General features: G+C 43.0%; 1 protein-coding gene across 1 annotated transcript in view; it reads left to right on the top strand.

The window, feature by feature from the left end:
• The window catches only part of DIMT1 (DIMT1 rRNA methyltransferase and ribosome maturation factor), a 47519-nt gene that overhangs the window by 9455 nt on the left and 22225 nt on the right, over positions 1-15839 (top strand). Inside the window, exons 2-3 of the mRNA XM_030193170.1 lie at positions 6512-6585; positions 14820-14906. Of these exons, the coding sequence (XP_030049030.1) occupies positions 6512-6585; positions 14820-14906 (161 nt within the window). The remainder of the gene's footprint in view (positions 1-6511; positions 6586-14819; positions 14907-15839) is intronic.

Raw genomic sequence — 15839 nt, 5'->3', positions numbered from 1 at the left:
AAAAAAAGCTACACAATGGCTTTCGTACACATAGCTTGTGTGCGTGTATGAAAGCCTTAGTACAAGTGCTGCTCTGAGCATGCTCAGAGCAGCCACGGTTAGTGATCGGCTGTTCTGCACTTGCTCAGCTGACCAATTGGCTTCCCTCCTACTGAGCTGATTGCTGTTTTTGCGAGCAGCTCGTTTGCATGCGATTTGCTTTGGGAATCTTTCAAATTGTTAACTTTTACTGAGGTAGAAATACCGGGCAGTGCTTTCCGGGGACCTTTGTGCAGCTCCCTCCCATTATGGCTATTCTTATGTTCTTAGAAATTAGGGTGGGTAGCACTTCTTACCTGCTATTTCCTCCTTTACTGATTTTCCGCTGCAGTCAGAATCATGTTACATCACACTTCTATACCACTAAAACCACAAGTTATAAGCAGTTTCAAAATCAAGAGACCAAGATATAGTCCTCAGGAATTTTACATACACAGTACCGTAATAGCATCAGTCTCAATAAAAATTGAATCTTCTAAAAAAAAAAGTACAGTAAACTTTTCCTGAAATATAATCAGTCAAGATATCTATACCTATCATGGAGTCCATTTGTGAGAGCTTTAAAATGTATTTATATTACAAAGTGAGGGGTTCACAACTCTTGTTTGCCTTTGGCTCACCAAAGAGTTAATCCTGCAGACAGAGACTTCTGCTTGTAGTCCTTGGTAACCCTGGAGGTTATGGGGTTTCTCTGTGCTTCTTTTTATGGTTCAATATTTTTATTGATGATACGTACTTCCATACAGCATATACGTGTTACAGAGAATCCACATCATTTAAGGTTTCAAACTAACAAGTATCAACTATACCAGTTTCATCGCATTTTTAACCAATTTGTAACAAATTGTCACCCTTCCCTCTCCCCTTCCCCCTCCCCCTCCTCATATCCTCCATCCCAGCGCCTGCCCCCCCCCCCCCCCCCCCAGTTCTAATCATCTCCTCCCTCCTGGAGCACATATCAGATACCAGTCACAGAACATCCAGCAAACCTATATCATGTAATATACCCTAAACCAAATCCCCCCCCCCCCCCCCGGTCCCTACATTCCACCTGCCCTTCTGACCCACCCCCCTCCTCATATCAATCCCCTCTCTCTCCTCCTATCCTATGCACACTCTGCTGCACTTTATTGGTTGTATATTTGTATGGTGTTAAGTAGTAAGCTGCAGGTTCTACCGCTAAGCGATTGAATATAAGGCTCCCAGACTGTCCAGTACTCCTTTTTCCGTTTTGAAGTCCCTCTCGCATCTTTGGCCTCCCACGTGGCGAGTAAATGCAAACTATTGCGCCAGTGCCAAAATGAGAGCACGTCAGCTTGTATCCAATATTGCATTACACACATTTTCCCAATGATACATGCTTTATACATAAACTGACGTTCCGAGCACCGTAATGTATGCCCACTCCCTCTATATCCTAGCAGACATATCTGAGGTGTCATGGTGATTTGTGTATTCAATATATGTTCACAATAGAGCTGTATACTACTCCAGAACCGCCTCACACATACACATTCCCATACCATATAGATCAAGGTCGGGTCTATATGTACACATTTAGGACATTTACTCTCTGGTATGCGTCCTGCATAATAGGCCTGCTTAGGTGTAAAATATGCCCTCATTAGTACTCTATACTGGGTCTCTCTATGCTGTGCACTTTGCACATTGTCTTTGATCTCTTTCATATATTCTAAAATGTCACCATCCCTGATTGCCACCCCTTCGTAGTTCTTTGGAGACATTAAGTTTATTATTGCTCCATGTAGCCCAGACACCGTAACCCGCTGGCTTCCTGGGGGCATGAAAAAGGTTTCTAGCAATAAAAACAGGTCTCTAGAACATCCGCTCCTGATCAGTCTTGAAATATATGTCTTCACCTGTAGGTATGAAAGCCAGTCCACATTAATGTCCCCCACTATCTGGCCTATTTCCTCCTGTATCCTAATCGTTCCTGTGGTGTTTAATAAATCTGCCAGTACCACCACCCCTTCCTGAGCCCATTTGTGGTATCTGTCTGAAATTAGACCTGATTCAAATTCAGCATTTCCAATTAATGGAATCATGTCCGTGCATCTTGGGTTTTTCCCCAGACTCTGGACTAGATAATGCCATGCACGTCTCATTGGTACTAATAAAATATGTTTCCTCCGTTCAGGGGGTATCCTTTGAGTGGTGGCATGTAGTAGATAATATGGGTGATATGGGTTAAATAAGGTTCTTTCTAACTCCCATGGTGTGAAGTCTGTAGTTCCTAAAACCCAATCTGCCACGTGTCGCAGCAAACATGCCTAATTGTAGCTTCTTAAATTAGGTATCCCTAGTCCTCCCATCTTCAACCCTCCAAATAATTGTTCTAGCTCTGTGCTTCTTTTTTATAAAGCATTTTCCCCATGTTGAGCATGTCTTTAGTGTAGAAAATGTTTTAGCAGAATAAATGTATTCAAGTACATATGCCAGCAAGATAATGTGACAGTGTACTTGGAGGTATTCTTTGGGTGGAACAAATATAAATTTGAGTATACTTGGGAGTCTATTTTATAAAGGCACATGAGTGCCCTGTTGTAAAATTAACCCTACAAAGGTACTATCAGAGATCTCCAGGTATGCTTATGAATGTCAAAAAATGCAAAGCTAATTGACAGGTGTTCCAACAAACAGAAGTATGAGAATTCACTAACATGGGGGAAATGAAACAGGATTTTATGAAACTAGAAAACTTCTTTCACAAATTAAACCACCAAACAAGAAAAACAAGTGACAGAAGCACAAATGCACCGAGAAATGTAAGGAGTTACTTTAGAAACAAGTCAATCAAAATCTGACGCAGATATGGTTCAGGAGAGGTTAACTTAAAACTGAAGACAAGTGGTTGATAGTTATCTGGAGTCCACTATCCTATGTGGTAAGATATTAACAGCCAGCATAGGTAAAAACTGCTAAATGGGACAAATGCAGAGTTGAGTGACTGATTCCAGTTCAGTGCCTCATCTCGTCACAGGTGTCACGTGATGTCAGGAGGCATGAATAAAGGAAAGCACAATAAGGTGGCATGTGCCATTCAACGGAAACAGTAACACTAGGATCATTATCCTGATAGAACTGTAAAAAATGAAGATGGCTTAAAGTTGTGATCACCTCAGACATTCCCATTCCCACCAATAAAAAGGTTTTACACAGAAAACTGTACATTTTGTGATGAAAAAACTGACCTGATGAAGAGGGATCACTTTGAGATGCTATCAAAGATACACTTTTTATTGGACTATCACCTACAACTTGTTTGTTGGCCCCTGTTTCCTCATATCCAGCTGATCTAACACAGAAATTGCAATGGTCTGATAAAAGGAGAAAATCACAAGAACAGTATTACAAATCGAAGTGTTGTACCAAGTCATTATTCTGTACTATGTTGGAGAAAGAGAAGATCCTCAAGTACCTACAAATGGAAACGGAAGCTTAAAAAAAATGTGGTAGAAAGATATAGACTGGTCCCAATTGTATTAGGCATCAGTGGCCTTATAATGATTTCCATGCGCACCTTATTATGTTGTCTGTACATATGACACTTTATGAACTCCAGAAGAAGGTCCCTCTTTGGCATAGTGCAAATACTAGAATGAGCATTAGAAGTACTGTACGACGCTGATTGGACAAACCTACATGAACATCCAGTTGTGGAAGAAAACCTTTTTACCACCATGCAGGAATGGTAAAAAGCATTTTTCCCCACGGTAAAACAAAACAAATTTGCTGATTACCGGGCCTCCCTGTTTCCACATCTCTTGTAGCTGCCCCTTTCCAGGTCACGTTTCTCTCTCTGTCTCCTGTTTCCCCCCCCCCCCCCCCCACCCCCTCACCATGGTCTACAGTTTGGCATCTCTCATCCCTCCCTCTGGTGACCTTCCAAACTCGCTTTTACAGTCAGTAAGCATTGAACACAGTGCCTCACTCTAGTCCAGAGTCTCCCTTTGTAGCATCCCGCCTCCTTTGATGGAACTTCCTGTTTCCTGCAGGGAGGAAACCAAGCTACAGAGGGAGGCAACAAGCTAGAGAGAAGCAGCATGTGTAGCACTACTGACTGTAAAACTAGGTTTGGAGCAAGAGGGGAGAATGAGAGGTGCCGTTCCGGATAATCTGCATTCGGGTAATCAACGTCGTACTGTATATTTGAGATTTTGAGCAGGCGAGCCTAGGAGTGAGATTCATCCATACCTTGGCATGCACAGGCCTAACCCATTTGGGGTCATTACATGGCAGAAAAGATTAACTGGTGTACTTCAGGAAGTATAGTTAATTCTATTTCTGATAGCTTGTAATATTGCATGCTATTCTTCCCCCCCTGCGCCTTGTTGGCCACCCTCAAATCTAATTTGAGGTATTTTGGCCTTAACTGCCACTACACGGTCATTTATTTATTTATTACATTTATACCCCACATTGTTCCATACAATTTCAACTTCAATGTGGCTAACAAAAAAGTCATTACAAAATATGAAACAAACCCACACATATCAATAAGGAAAGAATCATAAATATATAAAGAATTCAATAGTAGAGCATAATGGGGAGATTAGGCACCAAGATCAATTGACAGACATTTTTTGAAAAGGAAAGATTTCAAAAACTTACGAAAAACCAAATAATCATGTTGGAATCTTATATGTCTTGGCAAGGAATTCCACCATTTAGTACCTTGATACAAAAAAGCTGAATATATAGATTTATAAACTACTTTCTTACAGGAAAATAAAGACGCAGGTATTCTCTTGCACCAAAGATTGAATTGCAAGAAGGCAAAGTAACAAGGAACAACATATAGTCAGGGGCAATACCATACAAAATCTGAAATATGAGAGCACAGAGATTGAATACAAACCTGGCCCTAATAAGAAGCCGGTGCAAATGTATCAGCAAAGGAGTAGTCCTCTCAAAGCGTTGTACATGCATGACAAGTCTAGCCACAGTATTTTGGGCAGTTTGCAGTTTCCTTAAGATACATTCTTTACACCCTGCATAGATAGAATTACAATAATCAAATTGGGTCAAAACAAGAGATTGGACAAGTAATCTGAAAATATCAATTGAAAAAAAGGGCCTAATGCGCTTCAGCTTCCAAGGTAATTTATAAGATTTAGTAACCACCGAAGACACCTGAGATTCAAAGGTTAAGTGCCAATCAACAACAACCCTTAACATGTTTAGAGTGAACGCCAAAGGATAAGATGTACAGTCAATGCTAAAATTGCTGCAGGGATCATGGTCAAACAGATTAGTTACTACCAAAAATTTAAGCTACTGAGTCCTTTCCTCCTCAGTTCCCAAAACTGAATAGGGCAACAGGCCAGTTACAGGGTTTACTAAGCTACAGTATCACTGTGAAGCTGCATATCGAATTCATTTATTATATCAGTCCTTATGGCAGTACCATTTTGCTGATACTAGCATTTGGGACACAAATGTGATGACTCGTATATGAATCTAAAAGCCATATTTATTGTATTGTAAACCATTTTGAAACCTACAACAGGCCATATGGCAATATATCAAGCAGAAATAAATACATAAATAAAATAAATATTGTTTCAAGTTCTGACACAAAACTTGATGTTTAAGTCTACATTTCTCAAAACAGTATTAAGGATGCCTACTTTGGTTTCAGCCCTGTTTAGGATAAATGCAGTTTTAAAAATTAAGGCTGTTTGAGCAAGGTAAGGACAAGGTTATTTTTGTTTTATATTTTGCCTTTGCCTTCCTTTAAAAAAAAAACAGTAAAGGGAAGCAGTGACTTGATGTTTACAAATTATTTTTGTTGACAAAACTTTAAATGAAAATGATAATTAAATGTCAAGGTGTTACAAGCATAGCTATGGTGATGCAGCTGAGCCATGCGCAAAGTCCTTGATACCAAGAGTCAATAGACTATGGGGCCCTTTTACTAAGCTGTGGTAAAAAGTGGCCTTAGCACATTCTTACACATGTCATTCCTGCTCGCCAAGGCGGTTTTTACCGCATGGATTAAATGCCCGATTTTTCTATTTCCAACATTAATGGAAAAATTTGTGTGTGAGCCCTTACCTCCTATTTTGTAGTTGGTAAGGACTCATGTGCTAATCAGTTAGCATGTGGCAATGTACCTGGGCTAACCGATCAGCACAGAACACACCTACTCTAACTCCAACCACATATGTATACATACAGACTCACCACTCTCAGAGCATACCCTTACATCTTATCCCTCATAAACACTTCTTCTCCAAAATGTATAATTTTCCATCGTGCTTTTAGTGGAAGATAGCTGGTAGTAGGTGTTGTCCTGAGGTCAGGGACTAAGTTATTGGATCCCAGATCCCTTATGTGTAATCTTGGTTGGAACCAATTTTTTGATTGTTGCTACTTCACCACCATCCATGATAATTCTGTTAGTGTATCACTTTGTAATAACTCGATTTTCTTGTTTTTATTACTCTAGGGTTAACATTCAACACTGGAATTGGCCAGCACATTTTGAAAAATCCTCTGATTGTTAACAGCATTATAGATAAGGTTGGTGGTTATTACTGCCATTGTTGTTTTTTAAGGAACCATGTCTTTTTACTGCTCAAGAAGGTAAAAAAACAAGGGCCACCAATAAGAAAAATAGACACGCCATAAACCACTGTCCTTTGAAGAGAAAGGAGAATGCACCTTAAAAGGAGCCTTCTAGGAAGCAGAGCCACTGGTTAACTAAACTGGTTAACTGGTTGCTTACATATACCTGATCAGTGGTTGCACCATCATTTGCTCAGTTTACTGTTAAATAGTGTTCTCTATATAGCTGTAGTTCAGGGAATCAAAAGGTTTGCTCAGCTTCCAGGCTAGATGTCTAGAAAACAACATTTTAAGACCCATTGTAGACAGAATGTAGAAATCGGAATTGATATGCCAAGGTCAGGATGTGTACAGTTCTGATAGTATTTTAGAAAAGGATCTGCTGATCTAGAGGTTTTCCTAAAATACATACAGGAATGCACGTGAATGTGGCAGGAGCATCCATTTCACAGTTACAAGTGTGGGAAAAAACAAAGAAGGAAACTCAGCAACCTACACGTGTAAGTTCCAACACGTGTGTAACATGGTATTTCGGAACTTGCTTGAGGTTGGCACTTACATGTAGGTTTCTAAAATGGTAGACGTGCACAAAATTTAATCTGTAAGTTCCTAGATATATAATCTGGTTGTCTTGTTTGTAATCTGCTTAGAACCATTGACAGCAGTTAGTGGAATGTAAAAGGCATAACTAACTGAAACAAGTGTGAATACTCCTAATTAACTACAGATGCTGCAGTCTTTTTTTTTGTAGTTTCAGTGTGGAAGAGTAAATGGTGTGATGGCTGTTTTAGTCCATTTTTAAAGGTAATAATAGAACAAACAAAAGGAGATGATACCTTTTTATTGGACTAACTTGATACATTCTTTGATTAGCTTTCGAAGGCAATACCACCTTCTTCAGATCAGAAATTTTGAAGGGGAAATAAACAGCAGGGGAGTAAGGAGGATACCACCCTTAGGGTTCCGTTTACTAAGCTGCGGAAAAAATGGCCCTGCGGTATCGGTGGGGGCCATTTGTCTCACACGCCAGGGCCCTTCTTACCACAGAGGGTAAAAAGCCCCCACCCCCCCAAAAAAATGGCCATGGGGCAAGTTAACTCTTACCGCGTGGCCATGCGATGGGGAGAACTTACCCATTGAGGTGGCGATAAGGAATGGACAAAATGAGCACTTTAAAAAAAAAAAAAACTTTCCATTACATAGATTCCCACTATTCCAGAACACTCTGTCTCCACCTGCTGGTTGACGGACACATCTAATGGCATCCAGTCCAGCTCCTCAGTATTTTCTGTCTCCAGCAGGTGGATGGACACCTTTCCAGCCTGAGTAATTTGTTCCTGGGCCAGGTTATCAACTGGTCCTCAGTTGAACTTTGCAGGTGGCTCGAGTCTGCAGAGTCATATCTTCAGATCAGTGTCACTGGCACCCTGTGAATTTAATTCTTCACTCTCTCCCTTGTTTCCTGTGGAGCTGTCCTTTCCTCACAAGATACTTAAAAAAAAAAAAAAGAAGGAAAGAAGTTTACTGGAGACCATGGGACAAAGTATCAGTCCTGATTCTTTCTTATCTGGGGTAAGACTTGTGGAGATTGTGAGCTTGGAGGTAGCAGTGGTAAGTTCAACAAAAGTTTGAATCAGAACTACATGGAGGGCTGCAAGTTCTACTTGGTGCAGGGGAGGGATCCTAATTTGCTGCTTAGGACTGAGTTGTGCTGTGTCTCTGCTACTCAGGGTGAATCACAACGCCCATAGAGTCAATTAAGCAGTTTTCCCACTGTGAAACCCACTGCCCGGCATTGAGGCATTGCAGTTAGTAGTAATCCCACAGGACATGGGGGAAACGGACAGCGGTACCACACCTTTGGATTTGGTGCAGCATCCAAATATGCCAGGAACTTGGGGCTGTCCTGCAATTTGATGCAGGAGCGAGCACCATTTTGTAGGACCAATTGTCAGTCAGGAACATAGTAAATGACGGCAGAAAAAGACCTGCATGGTCTGCCCAACAAGACAAACTCGTATGTGCTACTTTTTGTGTATACCCTACTTTGATTTGTACCTGTCCTCTTCAGGGCACAGACCGTATAAGTCTGCCCAGCACTATCCCCGCCTCCCAACCACCAGCCCCGCCTCCCACCACCAGCTCTGGCACAGACCGTATAAGTCTGCCCAGCACTATCTCCGCCTCCCGCCACCGGCTCTGCCACCCAATCTCGGCTAAGCTCCTTAGGATCCATTCCTTCTGAACAGGATTCCTTTATGTTTATCCCACGCGTGTTTGAATTCTGTTACCGTTTTCATTTCCACCACCTCCCGCGAGAGGGCATTCCAAGCATCCACTACTCTCTCCGTGAAAAAATACTTCCTGACATTTTTCTTGAGTCTGCCTCCCTTCAATCTCATTTCATGTCCTCTCGTTCTACCTCCTTCGCACCTCCAGAAAAGGTTCGTTTGCGGATTAATACTTTTCAAATATTTGAATGTCTATATCATATCACACCTGTTTCTCCTTTCTTCCAGAGTATACATGTTCAGGTCATCAAGTCTCTCCTCATACGTCTTGTAACGCAAATCCCTTACCATTCTCGTAGCTTTTCTTTGCACCGCTTCAATTCTTTTTACATCCTTCGCAAGGTATGGCCTCCAAAACTGAACACAATAGGTGGGGCCTCACCAGCGACTTATACATGGGCATCAACACCCCCTTTCTTCTGCTGGTCACACCTCTCTCTATACAGCCTAACAACCTTCTAGCTACGGCCAACGCCTTGTCACACTGTTTCGTCGCCTTCAGATCCTCAGATACTATCACCCCAAGATCCCTCTCCCCGTCCGTACCTATCAAATTCTCCCCGCCTAACACATACATCTCCCGAGGGTTTCTATTCCCTAAGTGCATCACTTTGCATTTCTTCGCATTGAATTTTAATTGCCAAACCTTAGACCATTCTTCTAGCTTCCTCAGATCCTTTTTCATGTTTTCCACTCCCTCCCGGGTGTCCACTCTGTTGAACAGCCTCTGTCTGATCACATGCAGAGCACAGACGCCCTTTTAACAACCTCAGGGCCCGTCAGAGCATTCAGCTGCATCAGGATCTTTGTTTTCTCCGGAGTTTATGTTGCTCTTGCACCAGCCTATTTAGTGAAGCAGGGACAGTCAGAGTTCCTGCAAGGTGCTTCAGTTTCTTCCCCCACTGCCCCTCTGGCTCCTAAGAGATCTCGTTTAGCCTTATCTCTCCACTCCTGGAGTTCTATCTCTGCTTCTTTTCCTTATCTAATGGGGCTTCGGTCTATTTAGAGGAAACATCAATGAAGGAGCCATTAGAGAAGAGACAGCTCCCTCCTGAGGAGGGGGATGATGTGATGCACTGAGGTTGTTTCATAAAGAGGAGCTCGGTACTCGAGGCATTGGCGGTGCTTTCCATTCTGCTTCAATTTAAGGAGTTCCATCTTCATCGATCATGAGTGGACTTAGAGATCCTTCTACGGCCTTCCTGATATATCCAGACATTCAAGCCCTGATTACAGCAGAATGGGTTTCACTGGACTTGAAGCTGAGAGTGGGAAGAGCCATGACTTGCCTTTATCCATTGGTTCCGGAGGAGAAAGAGAAATTGCAGCTTCCCAGGGTAGACTACCTTGTTACAGCAGTGACTAAGATGACTACCTTGCTGGTGGGTGGGGACATTGACCTAAATGACCTACAAGATAGGAAGCTAGAAGGCTTGTTGAAACAAACCTTTAAAGTGGCCCAGTGACGTGCAGCTCGTTCGTGGCTAGAGCATGCCTGAAGTAGCATCAGCAGTCTGCAATACAAGACAGGCGCCATAACACCCAGCAGGAAGTGGGGTCCGCCTACTCGGCGGATTCTATATATGACGTTACGGGTTACAGCCTGCAGTATGTCTTTGGCTGTCACAGCACGTTGGCAACTCTGGTTGCAGCATTGAGCAGCGGATGCAGTGTTACAGTCAAGTCTAGTTAAACTGCGTTTTCGGAGCAAGTTATTTGGTGAGAAAACTGGGAGAAATTAAGACACAGCAGTTGCTGGAGGATAAGCTAAAAGCCTCTGATCATCCATCTTTAGGAAGCTTTCAATGTCAATATTAATCATCAGCAATATGGTCAGAAGTGCCACTTTCAGACATTCCCGTCTTCCTTTCGTGAGGACAAGAAGTCCTCGTCTGTCACCTAGACCCTCTGGTGGGTAGACATCTTCAGGAGTTTTGGGAGGGGTGGGCCCAGTAGCGCACCAAGGGTGGGGGTGGTCCGCCCTGGCAGCAAGGGGGTGCACGGAGCAGGCGTGTGGCTGTCTGCTGTGCCGGTCCCCTGCCCCTTCTGACTTTACTTCTTGTACCGGAGCAGGGGATTGGCAGAGCCATGCGCCTGCTCCATGCACCCCTTACTAGGAGGAAAGGTGGTGGGATGTGGCGCACCTTGGGGATGTGACGCACCAGCAGGCGCAGCAGCGACTTTCCCCAGGTGGCAAGCAAGCTAGGAACACCACTGGGTGGGCCGAAATTACGTTGGACCAGTGAGTTCTGGATATACTTACAGAAGGTTACAAGGTGGAGATCTCCCGCCCAGTCACTCCTCTCTTCTTGAAGCCTTCCTTCAGCTCCAAGTAATCGGAGTTCACCCATATCTCGAAGACTGACTCATTCATGTGTCATCCTATTCAGATTCATGGCAGCAATGGACAAAGTTGTCATCTCCTGCAGTCAGGTTGTGTGATCAATTTCGAGAGCAGCAGACTAACTTCATCGCAGATGCTGGAGTATGTGGGCATTCTATTTGACACAGCAAAGGAAAGGATCTTCCTCTGGGAATTCAGGACATCGAAGCTGATTCATCAGATTCATCTCATTCAATGCGGGCCCAGGGTCTGGGACTACGTCCAGGTTCTGGGGTGAATGACAGCAGCAATGGAAGTGGTGCCGTGAGCAAGGGCTCATGTGTGGCCATTACAGGAGTAACTTCTCAGCTACTGGTCTCCAGTGTCACAGAAGTACAGCCTTCATCTTCCTTGGGTGCTGTTTGCCAGGCAGTCTTTGCAGTGGTGGTTGTTGCCAGAACTACACAGTTGAAGCTCCCTTTCTGACAGCACAATGAGAGTTGATGACAGCGAATGCTAACAAATTGAGTCGGGGAGCTCATTACAAGTTCCATCTTGCACAGGGCATCTGGACAGAACAGGAGTCTCAGTGTCGATAAATCTCTTGGAGATCAGGGCAGTGTGGAATGCCTTAAGCAACTTTGCTGCCTTTCTGGCAGGTGCCTCGGTCCGAGTTTTCTTTCAAAGTGCAATAGCGGTGGGTTATATCAACAAGCAAGGCAGGACCTGCAGCCATTTGATGGCGGTGCAGGTGGCCTCCCTTATGAGTTGGGCAGAGAAAAGTCTCTGCTTGTCAGTAGTTCACATCATTGAGTCCTTCAGTGTGGAGGTGAACTTTCTCAGCAGGCACTCCTTGGACCTGGGAGAATGTGAAAGGGAAATGAGACTTGATATACCGCCTTTCTGTGGTTTTGGCAAGTACATTCAAAGTGGTTTACATAGTATATACAGGTACTTATTTGTACCTGGGGCAGTGGAGGGTTAAATGACTTGCCCAGAGTCACAAGGAGCTGCAATGGGAATCAAACCCAGTTCCCCAGGATCAAAGTCCGCAGCACTATCCACTAGGCTACTCTTCCACTGTCCAGCCAGGTTTTTTAGCTGATAGTGGACCAACTGACATTCCTTTTCATAGCCATCAAGCCCACAAATGGAGAACCCCCAAGTGTCCAAGTCCTTAAGCCATTGTAAAGAACCGGGCTCAGTGGGCCGGAGACACATCTGCTGTCTTAACTCCTTGGCCCATGGTATGCTACGTGTTGAACAGAATCGCATTGCACCGGGATCGAATAATTCTCATAGCCCTGGATTGGCCACTGAGGCTGTGGTATGCAGATCTGATTCAGCTGCTGGACAGGAATGCTCTTCATCTTCCGCAGATACACAGCCTACTGAAGCAGGATCTGTGCCCCTTTGGTCTCATGTCTTGCCCATTGAAGGGGTCGGTTGAGATAAGGTTATTCTGAATCGGTCATTGCTAGTTCACTTCAGGCTCAAAAACGCTCTACATCCGTGTCGTATGCGAGGATGTGGAGGACGTTTGTGGGTTGGTGTCCAATGTGCGGACTTTTTCCTTTCTCAGCTCAGTTCACGCACATCCTAGCATTTCTCCATGCAAGTCTTCAGAAAGGATTGGCGTCGTGTTCTCTAAAAGCTCAAGTTGTGGCTTTGTCCTGTTTCAAAGGCCGACTACAGAAGATGTCTCTTGTGGCTCACCCAGATATCGTTCGATTCTTGCAGGGACCTTGCATTCTCTGTGTTAAAAATGAAACCTTAATTTAGTCCTTCAGGCACTTCAAAAACCTCCTTGTGAACCACTCCGGAAGACCCCCCTTGAAAGATCTTACACTAAAGGCAGCATTCTTGGTGTTTGTGTCAGCACATAGGGTTTTGGAGCTTCAAGCTCGCTCTTGGGATCCCTTTCTCCGCTTTTCTGAGGCAGGTGTCTCCTTGTGCATAGTTCTTTCCTTTCTTCCAAAAGTGGTATCGGCATTTCATCTCAACCAATCTGTGGAGCTTCTGTCCTTTCACAGAGAGGATGAAGATGCTCAGTACTCTTCCTTGAAACTTCTCGATGTGCATAGAGTCCTCATTAAATATATGGAAGTCACAAATTAGTTTCACAAATCAGACAGACTGTTTGTGCATTTTGGTAAGCAGAGGCTTGTCCTCATGGCTTCCAAGCCCACAATTGCTAGATGGGTGAAGGAGACTATCGCATCAGCTTATTTGATAGCAGGGAAGCATGCTCCTCAGGCCCTGTGGGCTCATTCTACAAGGCATACAACAATACCCTGGGCAGAGACTACCTTACTGCCTCTGGTGGATACCTTTCCCAAGCATTACAGGGTGGATGTTGCGGCGTGCTCAGAAGCCAGTTTTGGAGCTTCAGTCCTTGGGGCAGTGGTGCCAGGATCACACCCTCTCTAGGGATTGCTTTTATACATCCCACAAGGTCTGGAATGGTGGGAAGCTGTGTAATGGAAGGAGAAATTAGGCCTTAACCTGATAATTTTCTTTCAATCAGTTCTTCCTACCGTTCCAGAGACTTGTCCAAGGTTTCCAAGATGTTTAGTTGGTACGAAGTAATGAGTCAAATAATGACTGTTGCCTTGCATGGTGCTTCCTGCATTTGTCTTGTTCTCTACAAGTTGTCCAGTGATGAGAGAGGTCCATACATGTCTGCTCATCTGACTAGTGTTAGGTTAGCAAGTTGTTTAAGGTTGTTTATCCTTACTGCTTGTCTTCGTTAATACTGAGGAGCTTGGCTGGATGCCAAGAGAGAGATGTCTCAGGTTAGTTTTCAGTTCTCTATCTTCAACTGCTGGTTGATGAACATGATTGTCCCATAGGTTCTGGAATAAGAGGAAGGACTAATGGAAAGAAAATTATCAGGCAAAACCTAATTTTTCCATACATGCCAGGGACCAGCTGTAAATCTCAGCTTTGATATTGGAACATACAGATGCATTTTCTTTTTGAAATAAGAAATGTTTATGTAGATTTTGGTTCACCCAAACCATGCTCCTAAGCAAGCCACACAGAATACAGATTTATGTGTATAATCAATTTACATGTATAAATGCCGGTATTTTACATATGTAAATCTCAAATAGGGTTTCTAAAATAAGGGCCTTTGTCTATTTAAACTTGCATTCCCTTTTTAGTGCTTGTAATTTATTTCAGATATTTTGTATAACAGCAATAAAAGTTTAATAGAAATTCTCCATTGTGCTATGTTATTTTCTTCCTGGTAGAAGCACCGTTTCCAGAAAATTCCTTTCATGCTATCCCGATAATCCCATGACACTCTTGGCTTTTGCTTAGAGAAGGATAAAAGGCCTCTTTCTCTTATGTGGGCAAACAATGCTCATAGCTGGAAAGAGTAACAATTACTTTTCATTAACATTTTTTTCATGATGAAGCTCAGAATACTACTGGCTATTTATGCTTTTGCCTTCCAGGGTGCAGTAATGAACATGATTTTACTTTTCATTTAGATCCTACTAAAAAAAAAAAAAAAAAAATTATTTTGTGCACTGGTTCTTTTACACTTAAATGTTTTTAATCTTTAGGCTGCCTTACGACCAACAGATGTGGTACTTGAAATCGGTCCTGGGACTGGAAACATGACGGTAAAGCTGTTAGAAAAAGCTAAAAAGGTAAGTATGCTGGATCACTTTAGCCCCACTCACTTATCTGTGTTAAAAAGGACAATTTTGGCTGAGACAGTGTGCTTTACAGTTTGCCTAATTAATTAGAATTGTAGTAAATAAGCTTCCATATACTTCTAAGTGTCATATATTAAACTGTGGATAATCTGCCAGGATTTTGGTGTAATTTGCCTTTCTTCTCTGAATTTTTAAGCACAGAAATGTCCTGTCTAGTCTGTCCACCCTCTCATATTTGGCATCGTTATTCCTTCCCATCCCTTAGAAAACCTCTGTGCCTGTCTCATGCCACCTGAGCTCTGGCACTGTTCTCGTCCCTACCACCTCCATCAGGAGGCCATTGCCATATGTCCACTGATTTCCTTAGATTACTCCTGTATGTTCTACCTTTCACTCTCATTCCGTGGCCCTTTATTCTGAGTCTTCTTTCTTCTGAAAGCGGCCTGCTTCTTGTGCGTTTATTCTTCAGAGCCATAGTCAGTGGAATGGAATGGCCCACAGGGGCAATGGCCCCACCAATATTTTACCCACACAGTATCAACAAGTAGAGAGCTTGAGAGCAGGACTGGAGATTAGTTTGTTTCCTCCAGCTGTAAAGATGTTCTGCTGCCCCTGCTCAGAGGTATCTGAATGTTTGTATTATATTTATTTATTTTAAATACTTATAGTCCAGCTAAGACCTGGCCAGATTACAAAAAACATACGCAATAAAAAACTGAATACAAACACTCACACCCCATTTAGTGCACTATTAATTCGATTCATTTTTTTTTTAATTTAGTCGTAATCAAGGTTTGTAACTTCTTGTCTTGTCCAGCATTATTTTCCTCCCTCTGCCTTGGCACAATGTAGCAGAGAGAAGGCATCAGTTGCAAGTAGCATGTGGGAATCGCTGCTGGAGACCCTATGAAGAGCCAGATAAAT

Source organism: Microcaecilia unicolor, chromosome 2, assembly GCF_901765095.1.
Source record: "Microcaecilia unicolor chromosome 2, aMicUni1.1, whole genome shotgun sequence".
NCBI classification, from domain to species: domain Eukaryota; kingdom Metazoa; phylum Chordata; class Amphibia; order Gymnophiona; family Siphonopidae; genus Microcaecilia; species Microcaecilia unicolor.
The sequence above is the reverse complement of the archived record's forward strand: the minus strand, read 5'-3'. Positions and strand labels throughout refer to the sequence as shown.